Source organism: Oreochromis niloticus, linkage group LG16, assembly GCF_001858045.2.
Source record: "Oreochromis niloticus isolate F11D_XX linkage group LG16, O_niloticus_UMD_NMBU, whole genome shotgun sequence".
Lineage (NCBI taxonomy): Eukaryota > Metazoa > Chordata > Actinopteri > Cichliformes > Cichlidae > Oreochromis > Oreochromis niloticus.
The window spans coordinates 9,753,744-9,766,438 of record NC_031987.2 but is presented as its reverse complement, the minus strand read 5'-3'; the positions used below and the strand labels follow the sequence as shown (position 1 = coordinate 9,766,438).

General features: G+C 43.1%; 1 protein-coding gene across 1 annotated transcript in view; it reads right to left on the bottom strand.

The window, feature by feature from the left end:
- gli2a (GLI family zinc finger 2a) overlaps positions 1-12,695 on the bottom strand; it is an 82,131-nt gene that overhangs the window by 16,259 nt on the left and 53,177 nt on the right. The window contains exons 4-5 of the mRNA XM_003445331.5: positions 11,991-12,196; positions 7,936-8,133 (exon numbers count right to left, since the gene is read on the bottom strand). Of these exons, the coding sequence (XP_003445379.1) occupies positions 7,936-8,133; positions 11,991-12,196 (404 nt within the window). The remainder of the gene's footprint in view (positions 1-7,935; positions 8,134-11,990; positions 12,197-12,695) is intronic.

The following is a 12,695-nucleotide window of genomic DNA, read 5'->3' as shown; positions in this document are numbered from 1 at the left end:
CAACAGGTGCTGGTCCCAGTGTGAGGGGACGGAGAGCTGAGTTGGGTGTGTTCAATTACAACTTACAACAGGCATCATCAGAGGTGTGAGAGGCTGGAAACTCATAATAGACCCATCACGGCTCACCTAAGCACGTGCATAGTGACCTAACACACACACACATTTCCTGCATGTCAGCTACACTGCTGCCAATATGTTGCCAATCACGACTCTTTGCTGGTACAGCTCACAACCCCTCCAGCCAAATTAACCCAGGCACCGCCATAATCACCGCACCAGACCTGCAGCCATAAAGAAGGGGCTTACTTCCAAAGCTATTATGTTTGGAGGTGGCGAGTCGTAAAGCAGAGGCATATGCACTCAGTTAAAAGGCTCCCGGGAGCTTCAGATGGCAGACAACAGAAGTTGGGGGCCTGGAAAAGGAGAAAAAAGGCTGGTGGAGATGATATAGACATGTATCAAAGAGTTGGCAAAAACAACAAACGCTGCTCAGGAATGCGACTCCGTAGGGTTAATAAATAAACATGTCATCATCTCCCAGCCACACAGTGGGGTGGGAGTGGAGCAAAGGAGGGAGGCGGGAGGATTGAAGCAAAACTGGGATCATGAACGGGGACTATTTTTTTTTAAGGTGCACCCTTGCCAACAGATTTAATGGGAGATACATGTATTAATATTCCCCTTTATAAAGCAGGAAACAGGCCTCACAGCCTGGTGCCCTGGTAGGCTGGCGCCTGCCTCACCCTTCTGGGCACGGCGCCCACAGTGCCGCCCTCTACCCCCATCTTTAAACCGTTGTCTTCAATCTGTACATCTAATTCAGCTCAAAAGAATTCTCAGTGCCTCCAGCAACAAATTTTCGACAATGTTCGGTCAGCAAGCTCTTGTTTTAGCTCAGTGATCTTTCCTAATTTTACCTGGAACAACTTTCATTCACTCTGAAACTCTCACCACTTGGTAAAGGAGCGTTTTATAGGTGGTGGTTACGACTGAAAGGGTGAGCAGGTTCCGGCAGGGAGTGAGAAAACAGATGTTGCGCAGGCCGTGGCGACGCAGCAGTGTGTGGTAACGTGTGTGAGTGTGTTTGTGCGTACATATATGCGAGTGTCTGCATGTGCATCGGTGCTTTGTGGGCCTGAATCCTGGGCTGGTTGTAATTGTGGGATCTGGATTTATATAGAGGCATAATTACAGGCACACACTGATACAGTAAAGAAAAGGAATATTAAAAAAGAACCCGAGTGAGGAGTGTGCGTGATTATTTTAAGCATTTGCTTGTGCCGAAATGGTTTTGTGGAAAATGAAAATGCTCTAATTGGAGGGTTGTGCTGATCTCCAGAAGTTGCTAGCACTCGGTGTCGCTGCAGCCGGAGCCAATGGAGGGTCACTTTGCAGCACTGCAAAGAACTGGTCTGCAGCTTTTCCTCGTGTAACACTGATAACAAAACAGCACTGTGTGAAAAATATTTGTATTCATGGCCAATATGTGAGTGAAAACAGTTCTCTGAGAATCCACTGGCCTCTTGATAAGTTCATGGAGACAGTTAAGCTAATGCAGAGTTAGCCAACAGCAGAACGAGGAGTGGTGCGGATTGCAGCTGAGTTGGACCCACAAAGACTGCCAAGAAATTCAGCTCAGTGCCAATAAATCCTCAAACACGTAGTAAGAAATGCAAACCTTCTAACATCCTTGAACGTGTGAACAAACTGTCTCTGCTTTCGGAAAAAAGGGTTAGCATCTGTTTTGAGTACAGGACAGCAAAGCCAAGCCAAGAACATGCATACTTCACTGTGTTTTACTGCAACTAACTCTGTGGGTCAAAGATTTTCATTAAGAAATAACATTTATCTTCTCTCAAACAATTCTTAAGGAATTTTAGTTTGCATAGTATGCTGCAGATATTCAGCTTTGGACAGTGAGCACCATCATACGAATCTTGAAGTAGAGCAAAGATCTATTCACATATACAAGGGGAAAATATCAAGTAAATATTTGTTTCTAGGGAAAATGGGGGAAAATAGATCAATGTAAAAACTTGGATTTTAATGGTTAATGGTAAAATAAAATATGTTCAGTGCAGAGTGGCTTAACTTTTTTAAACAGTAACATCTAGATACAAAAGTAACACAAATCTGCAAACCAAAGCATGCTAGTTTTTCCAAATAAGAGTTTCTAATAATGTTTCTGTGCTTTGACAAGTGCTTTTAAAGACTCTATTTGATCCCAGCAGATAATCTTGAGCTTACCCACCTTGACCTTGAATAGAGGTATAACCACACCACCCTCACCACCATGACACCAAAGCTAAGATTTTGCCAGTCAGCCCCAAGGCCTCCTCATCTCCATCCACCCCCCAGTCCAACCTGAGACGGGGACTGTTTATTTCTCCTGTTAAATCGCACTAATACGAACACTGTGAATTTTATTAGCGAGAGGGTTCGCGCTGTATCCTCTACGAGCCCCCGGTGTCCAGCCCCAAGCCAGCGTTGTGTTTGCCATCGTGTTTATGCACACACTTCCAACCCATGTGCTCATGAACTAACATATAGTTAAGTGTTTGTGTAAGCAGTCTGAGGGGACCCCCCCTTCTCAACTCCTTCTCCCCTCACCACCACATCGGTACACAAATCTATGGCCCCCACCCCCCACCCCGCTACATCAACACTGAAATCTTTTTCCTCAGGATGGCAGACATTTACTTTGGCTGCTGCTTTTGTCATGGGAGCTTCAAGGTTTTCCCGCAAACTACTCTGATATTTCTCTGCCCACCCACCCCTCACATACCTGTGCATTCATATACAAACAGCCTTCTGAAAGCCTCCCAATGTGATACCATAATGTGACTTTATTTGCATCTATAGCAGTGGCGGTGTACCAATGCTAATAACACTTTAAAGTCTGTTCACTAACTAACTTCACTTTCCTTAGTCTTAATTCTACTGGGCTAAAGAGGCTAAGACCAACTGGTTTTATGGGCCCTAGTTTATCTTTTGTAATTTTAATATATTTATTATTTTGTATATTTATTTATTTATTAGTAGGGCTGGGCCATATTATACCATTTACGGTAACACCGGTTGAATGTTAGGCAATGATAAGAAAATGAAATATCGCGATAGAATATTGTGCATGCGCAGTGCCTTTGTTTTCATATGGACATGGTGGCGACGGAGAATGAGAAGGGCAAAAGCGGATCGTAAAAATGAAACAGATGAACCAGAATTGGTTTGTAAAAATGGTGCAACTTCAGTGATGTGGAACTGGTTTGCTTTTTGTCCGTCAGATAGGCACCAAAGCACAAGTTTTTTTGTAGAACATGCAAGCGGGCCATCATTATTACTGTATTTTTCAGACGCTAAGGCACCTTATAATCCAGTGTGCCTTATGTATGAATTCTGGTTGTGCTTACTGACCTTGAACCGATTTTATGTGGTACACAGCGCTCAGAAATTTGCGAAAAAATGTTTTAGTACGACTTTGGTAAGCTATGAAGCCGCACCGCTTAATGGATTGTCGGAGCATTACGGCTACTGTAGTCAGGAGCCTCGCGGAGTGATACGTACTGTGCTTCAACATAATATTACCGCATTGTGTGTGTATAAGGACCCCAAAGTGGCACCTGTTAAGAGACATGCGTATGAAGCGGATTTTAAACTCAAGGCTATCAGTCATGCAGTAGAACATGGGAACAGAGCAGCTGCGAGAGAATTCAGCAACAGCTGCTTGTTTAAGTGAAAATAAATTGATGGGGTTTTTTTTGCACTAATAAAGTATTTTGTCTCACATCAATTATATAATCAGTTATATCGTTATCGCAAATGTTCAAATATATATCGTGATAAATATTTTTGGCCATATTGCCCTGCCCTATTTATTAGCATTTATTTTTTGGTATATTTATTTGTAACTGTCTTTAGGTTTATTGAAGGGTGTTATACACATCTAAGTTGTTATTATTATTGTTATTTATTTATTTATTTTTACCATTATCAAACCCTGAAAATACGCAAAGGGCATTTAAAATAATATTCATATACCCAGTATCACCTAAACCTGAAAAATCATTCAAGCTTAGGCCTCATTTACAACTAGATGCATCTGTACAGATTTACAGTAAACAAAGGAATTCAGCGAAAACAATATAGAGATTTTTTCAAAAAATATTTTTTGAAAAATGCTAAATGTACAACTATTTTTATTTTAATGTCCTCCTGGTCTCCTTTACTTTTCTGCTGTTACACATTAGTTCATATTCATATTAGTTTCTCCTTTCCCAGGTCTCAGCCTCACTGCAAGTGCACCTCCACACACACAGAGTGGAGCAGAAAGAAACAGGAGAAGGGAAATAGTTGTTGCAGAATATGATAAAACTGTATATTACTGTTATGCAATAAAATAGCTTCCTTACAAATATTACACTTAATATAACAAGAAAGAATGAGAACGAGAGAATCACCACAATTAACTGAGTTTTCCAGTTATGTTGACTCACATAGGTCATACAGCTGATGGGATGTGACAGTTAGCTGCACACATCTTTAGTTTGGCAGGTGTAGCTCAGCGTAACAATAAAAAGGTTTTCTGATTTATTCATTTTTTTCCTTTTTGGTTTATGAGCTGGTGTAAAAATCTACTGAAAGTAGGTTAGTCGTGGGATTAGCTGTCACTTAAAGAAGCAACTGAAGAAACTTTTCTTTAACTCTAAACCAGCCAAGCTATTTTAATTAAAAGAAACTCTAAGAAACAATGCTAAATTAAACAAGCTGCAAAAAAATGCACATTTTTCATGGATGCGTCTTTGGACTTGAATGTACTTTTGTTATTTCAGCCCAGTCGATTTCTCACCAGATAACGACAGTGATTGATGTGTGAAAAACATACCACAAGCACCGATACTAACTTACAGAAGCAGTTAAGCGTTGCAGCGAGGCCTTCATGGCCACTGCTAACACTGTTTGCTTAGGAGACCTGTCCATCACCCTGTCATATGGCAGTCCTGAGGGAAGGGAGAGTCTTAACACAGTGGAAAAAATGCAATCATTTTGCTGGTTAGGTTTGTGTTTTTAACAGTCTGTGCCACTTCAGTCAGCGCCACAGCAGTGTCTTTCAAATGCTGTCATCCTCATCGGGGAGAAATTGGTGTGTTTAAGTTTCTCATCTGAGGTATACCCAACAGTAAATCCTAAAAATTCTTAAGTGGACCAGCAAGACCTGCAGTCCTGTCAGAAATCCTGTGTGCTCACAACTTTTCCAGCAGCACCCTTTTCACAGCAGCACCCAGTGTTTGGGGCTCTACTCTGAGCCTTGCTGTTCACTCATCCAGAGGGAAAACATGGGCTGGACGAGCCAAACTATAGGGTCACTGAGTGCTCCCAGTTCTTGCGGTGGGTCTGCTGAATATTAGTGCATAAATTGATTTTTAATATGGATTTTATCTGTGCTGCCTTCCAAAACTAACGGCAAGGGATGAAGCAGATATTTGCCACGTCCTCCTCCTCCTCCCATGTTCTAGCAGTAAATAAGGCTATTGATTCAGGCTGAGGCTGCCCGCAATGACCATTAGTTGGCCGCCTCGGTCAATGTGGTCCCTGTGCCTCGAGACTGGCAGAGTGACCCAAACCTGACCACATCACTCCGAGGATGGTAGAACACTAAATAAAAGCTGGTAGCTAGTGTGGACGTTGCAGTGAAGCAGGCGGTGGGGGTGTTGGGGTGGGGGTTGTGGCTACACGAGTAAACAACCACCCAAACAAGTGTGGGCATGGCAGCACAGCGTCGGTCACTGAGGTGGTGGGAGAAGGAAGAGGAAGGAGGAGGAGGGCGGGAGAAAGCGGTGGTCTACAGTTTCTGAAACCCCGCCTCAGCCTGCAGCTCAGCTCAGCTCTGTTTGACTAAGTGATTGAGGTAATTTAAAAGATTAATGTTCAAGCCATCGTGTACCTGATTTTCTCCTCTCTGCTGAGTTTTCCTACCTGTGTGTGAGGACGGCAGCTTTAGTGTCTTCTGGAAGCGCGACACTGCAGCAGGTTTTTTTCTTTTTTTCTGGGTGGGTGGTTGGATGGGATGAAAGAAAGAATGAGGGCTCATGAAGGGGGTCAGTGCCAAGCAGGGTGTTTGATTATCAGGCATCGAAAAGGCCGACTTTCCTCTCTGTGAGCTTTCCCTTTCTCATTCATGAGGGCTGAAGGTTTCTTGGAAGCGTTTCCCTGCTGAAGTCAAACGTCTGTTCTGGTGCCTGACTGTCACTTTGATAGAGGGCCGAGGTTCTGGCTGGCATCAAAGAACAGGCTGGCCTCTGTGAGTTTGTGTGCAAACACGTGTTCGAGTTTGTGAGCATTAGCCTGGCGGTTAAATTTCTGCCTGCCACAGAGTGTGAGTGTGTGTGTCAGCAATAACCTCCATGCTATTGCATAGCAGTATGTGCAGGATTGAGCCCTGCCTGATACAGAGCAGAGATGAAGGTATACCTCCATGCTGCCTCTTTATTGGCTACCCTGGACGTTTTTCTTTTTTGTCAGCTGTTACTCATAACGACATCACAAACACACCTGAAACACAATCAGAATTAGAGACTTTAAGGTAATGTGGTTTTATGAGATCCTGGCCTCTGGGCTTTCAGTGTTTACACACCCTCAACTAGCCTCGGCCCCCATACGTGTAAGTCTAAAAACCACTAGCTTTGATGTTGAAAGCTCTGCCATGAAAAAGCCTCAAGAGGAAGAACAAGAGGACGGTATCAACATGCCTGGTGCTGAGAACAAAGGACAACGTGGCTGTTAAATTTGGCTCTTAGTGTTAAAGTGGTGATAAAAGACAAGCTTGGGTTTCCGTATCAACAGGATGGTTGATAATATTTTGACATATCATGCTGGAAGCGCCGAGAGCTTCCACAGGTTCTGGTTTTGATTTGGTTTGAGGTTTTCAAAAATGCCTAATTATGAGATAAAAGTCTGCAGGCTAATTTTCAGCTGAACCAAACAGAACGATCCATCTTCTCCAGTGACTGATTTTCATGTCAGAATCTCCCAGTGAACCTAAATATTCTGTTAGATAAAATCTGGACAATAATTTGATGAATTGCTGTTGAAATTTGACCTCACAGTTGGAATCATGGTTTTTTCTTCTCTTCTGTGTTTTTTTGTTTTTATTTTTCCATGCTACCGCCATGGTGTCACTTTCCAATGTGAGCTCCAAAAGTCCAGTCCTGAACATGCTTACTTTTGTCTTTGCCTTTTTCCATTGATGTCTGATTAGGTCAACACACTAAATTAAGCAGTTTAGGCACTAAAATGATGTAGTTACAATTAAAAGAAACCCTGGTTTGATATAAAATACGCCTTTATGTAAAATTTGTTAAAAGTCTAGTGCCATCTATAATAAGCTTCTCCAACATTTCCTGAGTTACAGTTATACCTATTCTTGCATGCATCCTTTCATTTCCTCATCATGTCCATTTATGACAGCCCTGCATGCTAGACAATGGCCTTAAAGTAGTACATATATGACAATAAGCTCTGATCATGTGTCAGTATGTGTCAACTTGGGACTGGGACTTTGTGTTTCCCCTCCCTCTCCCTATCTTTGTAGGTTGTTATTTGCTCATCTTTTCAGTTCTTCCTGTTTTATTTTGAAGGTTATTTCCTCACGTGGCTTCCTGTGTCTGTTGATTCTACTCCTTTGTGTTATTTGCTGGTTTACAGAGTTTGGTTTCTTTTTTACCCCATGTTTACTTTTTAGGCATCCCACATTTACCTCTAGCACTTTTTTCCACTATGGAAACTTGAAATTAAATATTATAATTTTCGAACATACCATTTGGCTTCCTTAAAATGACCCTGTCTTAAACTCAAAGTATTCTTTCTCAGCTAAACTATTGATGCATACATTGATGGGTACAGTAAAAGTGTCAGTACAGTCAGCATTCCTCTCCTCACCATCCACAGGGCTGATGTAATCTGGAAGGTGAGCTGCGGCCGCTGCAGCTGCTGCCGCTGCACCACTCTGCATCAGCAGGTCACCGTAGGGGCTTCTCTGGCTGGCGCTGGCCATCAGGTAGTACTCTGCAGGGTTGGCTCCTGGAGGCGGTGGTGGGAGACTGAATAGGGCGCGGTCCTTCAAGTGTTCGTGGGTTACTGCGGCAGAGAAGAGAAACGAACGGAGAATAGATCAGCTTCTTTTTCTGGAAATAAAGATCAAAGCAAATACTCGCAACCAGCAAGAGAAATTGTTAGAATTCCCGCTCATCCCTCAGCGCAGAGGTCGTCGTAACCCTGTGAAGTGATGCTAAAGTAATTCTGACAAGTCAGAAGGGCTGAGCAAAATGGATTTCCTGTAATGAAGTGATATGTTCACAGACAGCGTTTGACATATCCCTCGACAGAATGACAAAAACAAACAGGAGAACAGCAGAGGAATCGAGTGCCCTGCTTCACAGACTCAAGATTCGTCCCTGCGTGTTCGCCCCGGGGCATGAGGCTTTCATTTTTTTTTTTTTTTTTGATGAAACAAGTCTGATGTCTTTGAGGCTTGAAGGGTTTGGGGAAGAATCTCTGGGGACTAAAGGGAAGCAGAAGAAGAAGGGGAGCAGGGCAAATGGGGGAAGGGGGAGGACCACATTCCTGCACCTCTTGTGTCTGACAGACTGAAGTCATACACAGAGTGCAGGTGCTCACGGACCCTTGCAATGCTGAGGAAGCCTTAAACGCTGCATGAGCAAAAGTAATATTGACGTAAAAAGTGTTAACACCTGCATCCAGTAAAGCAACGTTTAAAAATGTCATAAACTATAAGAGTGAGCGACAGATTGCTTTTACTTTTTCCTGCCCCCTCCCTATTCCTCCAGTGGGTGTGGGTATTTGGAGGAGACAGGGGTGTGGGCTGAAAGTGGATTAATATACACACTGGTGGAAACACGGGGGAAGCAGAGGTTGTACCCTCTCCACGCACAGACGCATAAAGCAAAACTGTGGATCCATCAGAAACTATTAGGCCATAGCTGTGGTAACAGCGCACAGGCAGCATGTTTGTGCTGCTGCAGGCATACTCCTGGTTTCTCCACGGCTGCCAGCTCACGTTACCACCGCCGCAGAGAAGCATTTTGTGTCTGGGTGTATGTGTGTGACCTCACATATGAACACAGAGGGATGAGGGGTAGCGGCTACGCTCCGCGGCCCCAGAGAAAGAAGACAGAAAGTTACGCTGGTCAAAAGTTGAAATGTTTTCCAAACTCAGCTTCGTTCTCCCTGTGCAGACTCCAGCTTCAGCACAGACAGAGGTCACATTCGAGGTTATTCTAAAAGCTGAAGTTAAACTAAAAAATAGAATTCACTGTTCAAAGGTATTTTAGTTAAGTGAAAAAGTAGAAAACAAAGAACTGTAATGCTGCTGTGTTCTCCTTAGTTTTAGTCTTTGTCAACAGACCAGCGTGAGAGGATTTTATTGAGTGTCTGCATGAGTGTGAATCACCTGTTTGTGTTGTTGTTGAAAGTGCTAAGAAAGCTTTCTGAAAGTGCTATATGAATAAATTTCTTCTTTGCTTATATTTTTTAATTTTGCTGCTGCAAACTCATATATTTCTTTTGACAAATAATACAGAAAATAATAATAGAGAATGCATAAATACACAAATAAACCCTAAAGCTACCACTCAAACTACTATAAGCTGAACTAAACAAATGAATCATTTATTCTGGTAACTTTTAAAGGCATCATAAAGTCCCTGCACAGAACCAGTTCAATCCAGTATTGTCAAGTAAAAACCCTACAATAAACCAGACTTCAAGGCGGTGTCAAAGGTAGAAAGTCATTTTGGAGACTGCTCCAAAGCTCAGCGAGTGATTGTCACAAAGCTGCCATGTTTCCCATCTATATATCCAACAGGTATTCAGAAATATTCTGGTGAAAAGCAAACGTCTTCCAGTACAGTGCTGAGCAAACATCCATGGATGTCTACAGGCAGTTTGTTTTACTCTCTGGAGACCAACCAACACTAGAGGAATGCTGCTAACACGGCTGAGGCTTTTTTACATGTAGTCAGACGTTAGGACGTCCTTCCTTTTACCTCTCCACACATACTGTAGAAATGTCAGAGATACATATCAATGCAACTACCTGATAGTAATTACATTTGCGTTTGGCATTATGAGCACAGACTTTGTATCACACCAAAAGCAGTTTTACAAACAGTCTTTAACACATGCATTACACCTAGGTAACTGTATCTGGAGTTTACACATGCTCCACTGAGCTCCATGCTTCCACAGGCTTTATTTATGTTCTGCTGAGCTGCAGAGTGCCCTCCATTTGGTGCCATACTTCCCCGCCTGTTTATCAGTGACAGCATCTCTTCCGCATTGCTTCTCCTGAAAGGTGGGGAGGCTTTGCTTTGCCAGCAGCGTGTGCTCTGTGATTTATTGGAGCTCGGTGCAGGCCTTGGGTTCCTCTCCTCTCCAATCGGTTGTCGAGGATGGCTCTGTCACTGTGTGAACTCAATAGTTCAGGCGCGCAGAGCGTTTGTGTCTGTGCTAATTTTCCACGGTCCCCCCCTTTCCGAACACACATACAAACGAGCGGGCACCGCAAAGCATGTGCCTGATACAACCACAAATCACCAGCATGCGCACACATGCAGAAACACCAGAGCATGCTTGATGAAAGGTGTGGGTCAGGACTTATGTAGGGGAGTGTATAAGGTGTAAGACTAATTATCACTGCTGGTGAAATAATCAGCTGTGTAAACTGCAGCCGAGCAGAAACACTTGGTTTATAGTTCACAGGATACATAAATTCTAAACCCGCTCAACTCTTGTCTCACCTCCTTAAGGCCGAGTTTCCAGTTTACTCTTCAGTCTGTGGTCATTACATACAGCAAAGAAGACTGAGGCTGAGTGTTTAAATCTTGCAGATGCATGGTGGTGACTGTAATCCAACAGAAGGTAGTCTCATCTTATTTTACTTGAGCAGATTTTAGAGATATATGTTATAAAGGTGCAAAAAAATTGTTATGAGCTTCTGATTTAAGTTGCCAGAATTATAGCTTGCACTCTAAGAGGATGAATTTACATAGAAGAGTGACTGGAGACTTTCAAACGAATCTCTTGTACTGGTAGTCCTTTTTCTGCCCTGGAGACTCTAAAAATTGGAGGTCCACTTTAACCAGAACCTGCACAAGGTGGCTGATGCTGCTCCCCTTGTAGCTCCCTAAGGCTGCAGATCAAAACAAAGTCAACAAGATGCAGTGCAAGATAGTGGAGGTGCAGTTCATCCATGGGATAATGAAGTTATTATTGTGGTGATATTTATTGTTGCAAAGCGTGTATCATACTGTTTATTCATTAATTTGAGAAAGTGTGTACGTGCCTCCTTTCATGTTCACACACACTTGCATGCACACATGCTCTCATCCTTTCCCTCTCCTGCCACACATGCTGTCTAATTGTGCAGGAAACTGCAATACGGTGACTCTTATGGATTGAAACAACTATAAGTGCTTTAGATTTCTGACTCGGTGAGCAAAACCCTCATGCAAGTTTATTCTAAATGAACCATAAACTTAATTCTGAATTGCACCAGAATGCAAGATGGACAATCAGTGAAACCTGAGCCATTTTCACACACAAACTCTAAACAATGTCCAATGTGTCCTTTCTTACAAATAACATACAGCAGAAAATATCTGACTATTATAAGAACTCTGGTTAGATTGTGAAGGAGGGCACAGGCTGAACACACCACTGTGAGTCTGCAGGCTGATTACTCGCACATATTCTCATCACACAGACTTTGTCCGAATCCCATTTAACTTCTTAGTCCACAGAATTACACACTTGCATCCTGACACACAGCTTCACAAGGTAATGCTGAGAAAAATGTACTCTGATAAACTTTAAAGCACAAGTTCTATTCAAATATACCAACATGGTTTAAGCTCCACCGCTCACTGACATTTTTGTGGTAGTGCATCAGGTCCACTGAGGGGGGAAAATCTTACCGTCAGCAGGGCTCAGTCCTCGGGCCGCTGAGATCATGGAGAGGGTGGGACTGCTATGTACTGAGCGTAGGTAGTGCTCCATGTGAGGGCTGACATACGGATGTGGAGGGCTGAATGGTGACTCGCCGGTCCCGGCTGCCGCGTGGGGTGACAGGCGAATCAGAGAAATATCTGAGATGACTGGACTGCCCGTCAGTCCAGGAGGTCTGTGGAGAGGAAGTAAAAATTGGACAAATATAAATAGCGGTAGAAAGACTTAGAGGCAAAGTGGATTAAGGGAAGGCGCAAGACAGACTGCGAGAAATCAAGGGAGAGAAAATAGAGTGCGTTCATTTGAATATTAGCATTGTTGTTATCTCCTGAATGATCTCCAGTGGTATGTTCATAGACATGTCTTAACTTTTGTGTCTTCAGTCCAAATCCATTTACACCCTTTCCCCTCCCCAGTCACACAGCTAATACATAATAATCCCCATTTGTTCACCTTCTCCCATTAAGCCCTAAAGCTACAGACAAGTTGAGACCAAGGACTTCAACTGCAAGGCTACGATGAAGTGTGTTGTATCTGTTCGGGTGGGCAAAACTGCTGGGTGTCTCAAATCAAGTATTACAAGGAGTGTGATAAGAGGACACAAGCAGATGCTTAAAGCCTTAAGTGGTTCCCTGTAGCCACATTCGGCTGGAAGTTTGTCTGAAGTTCTCCGT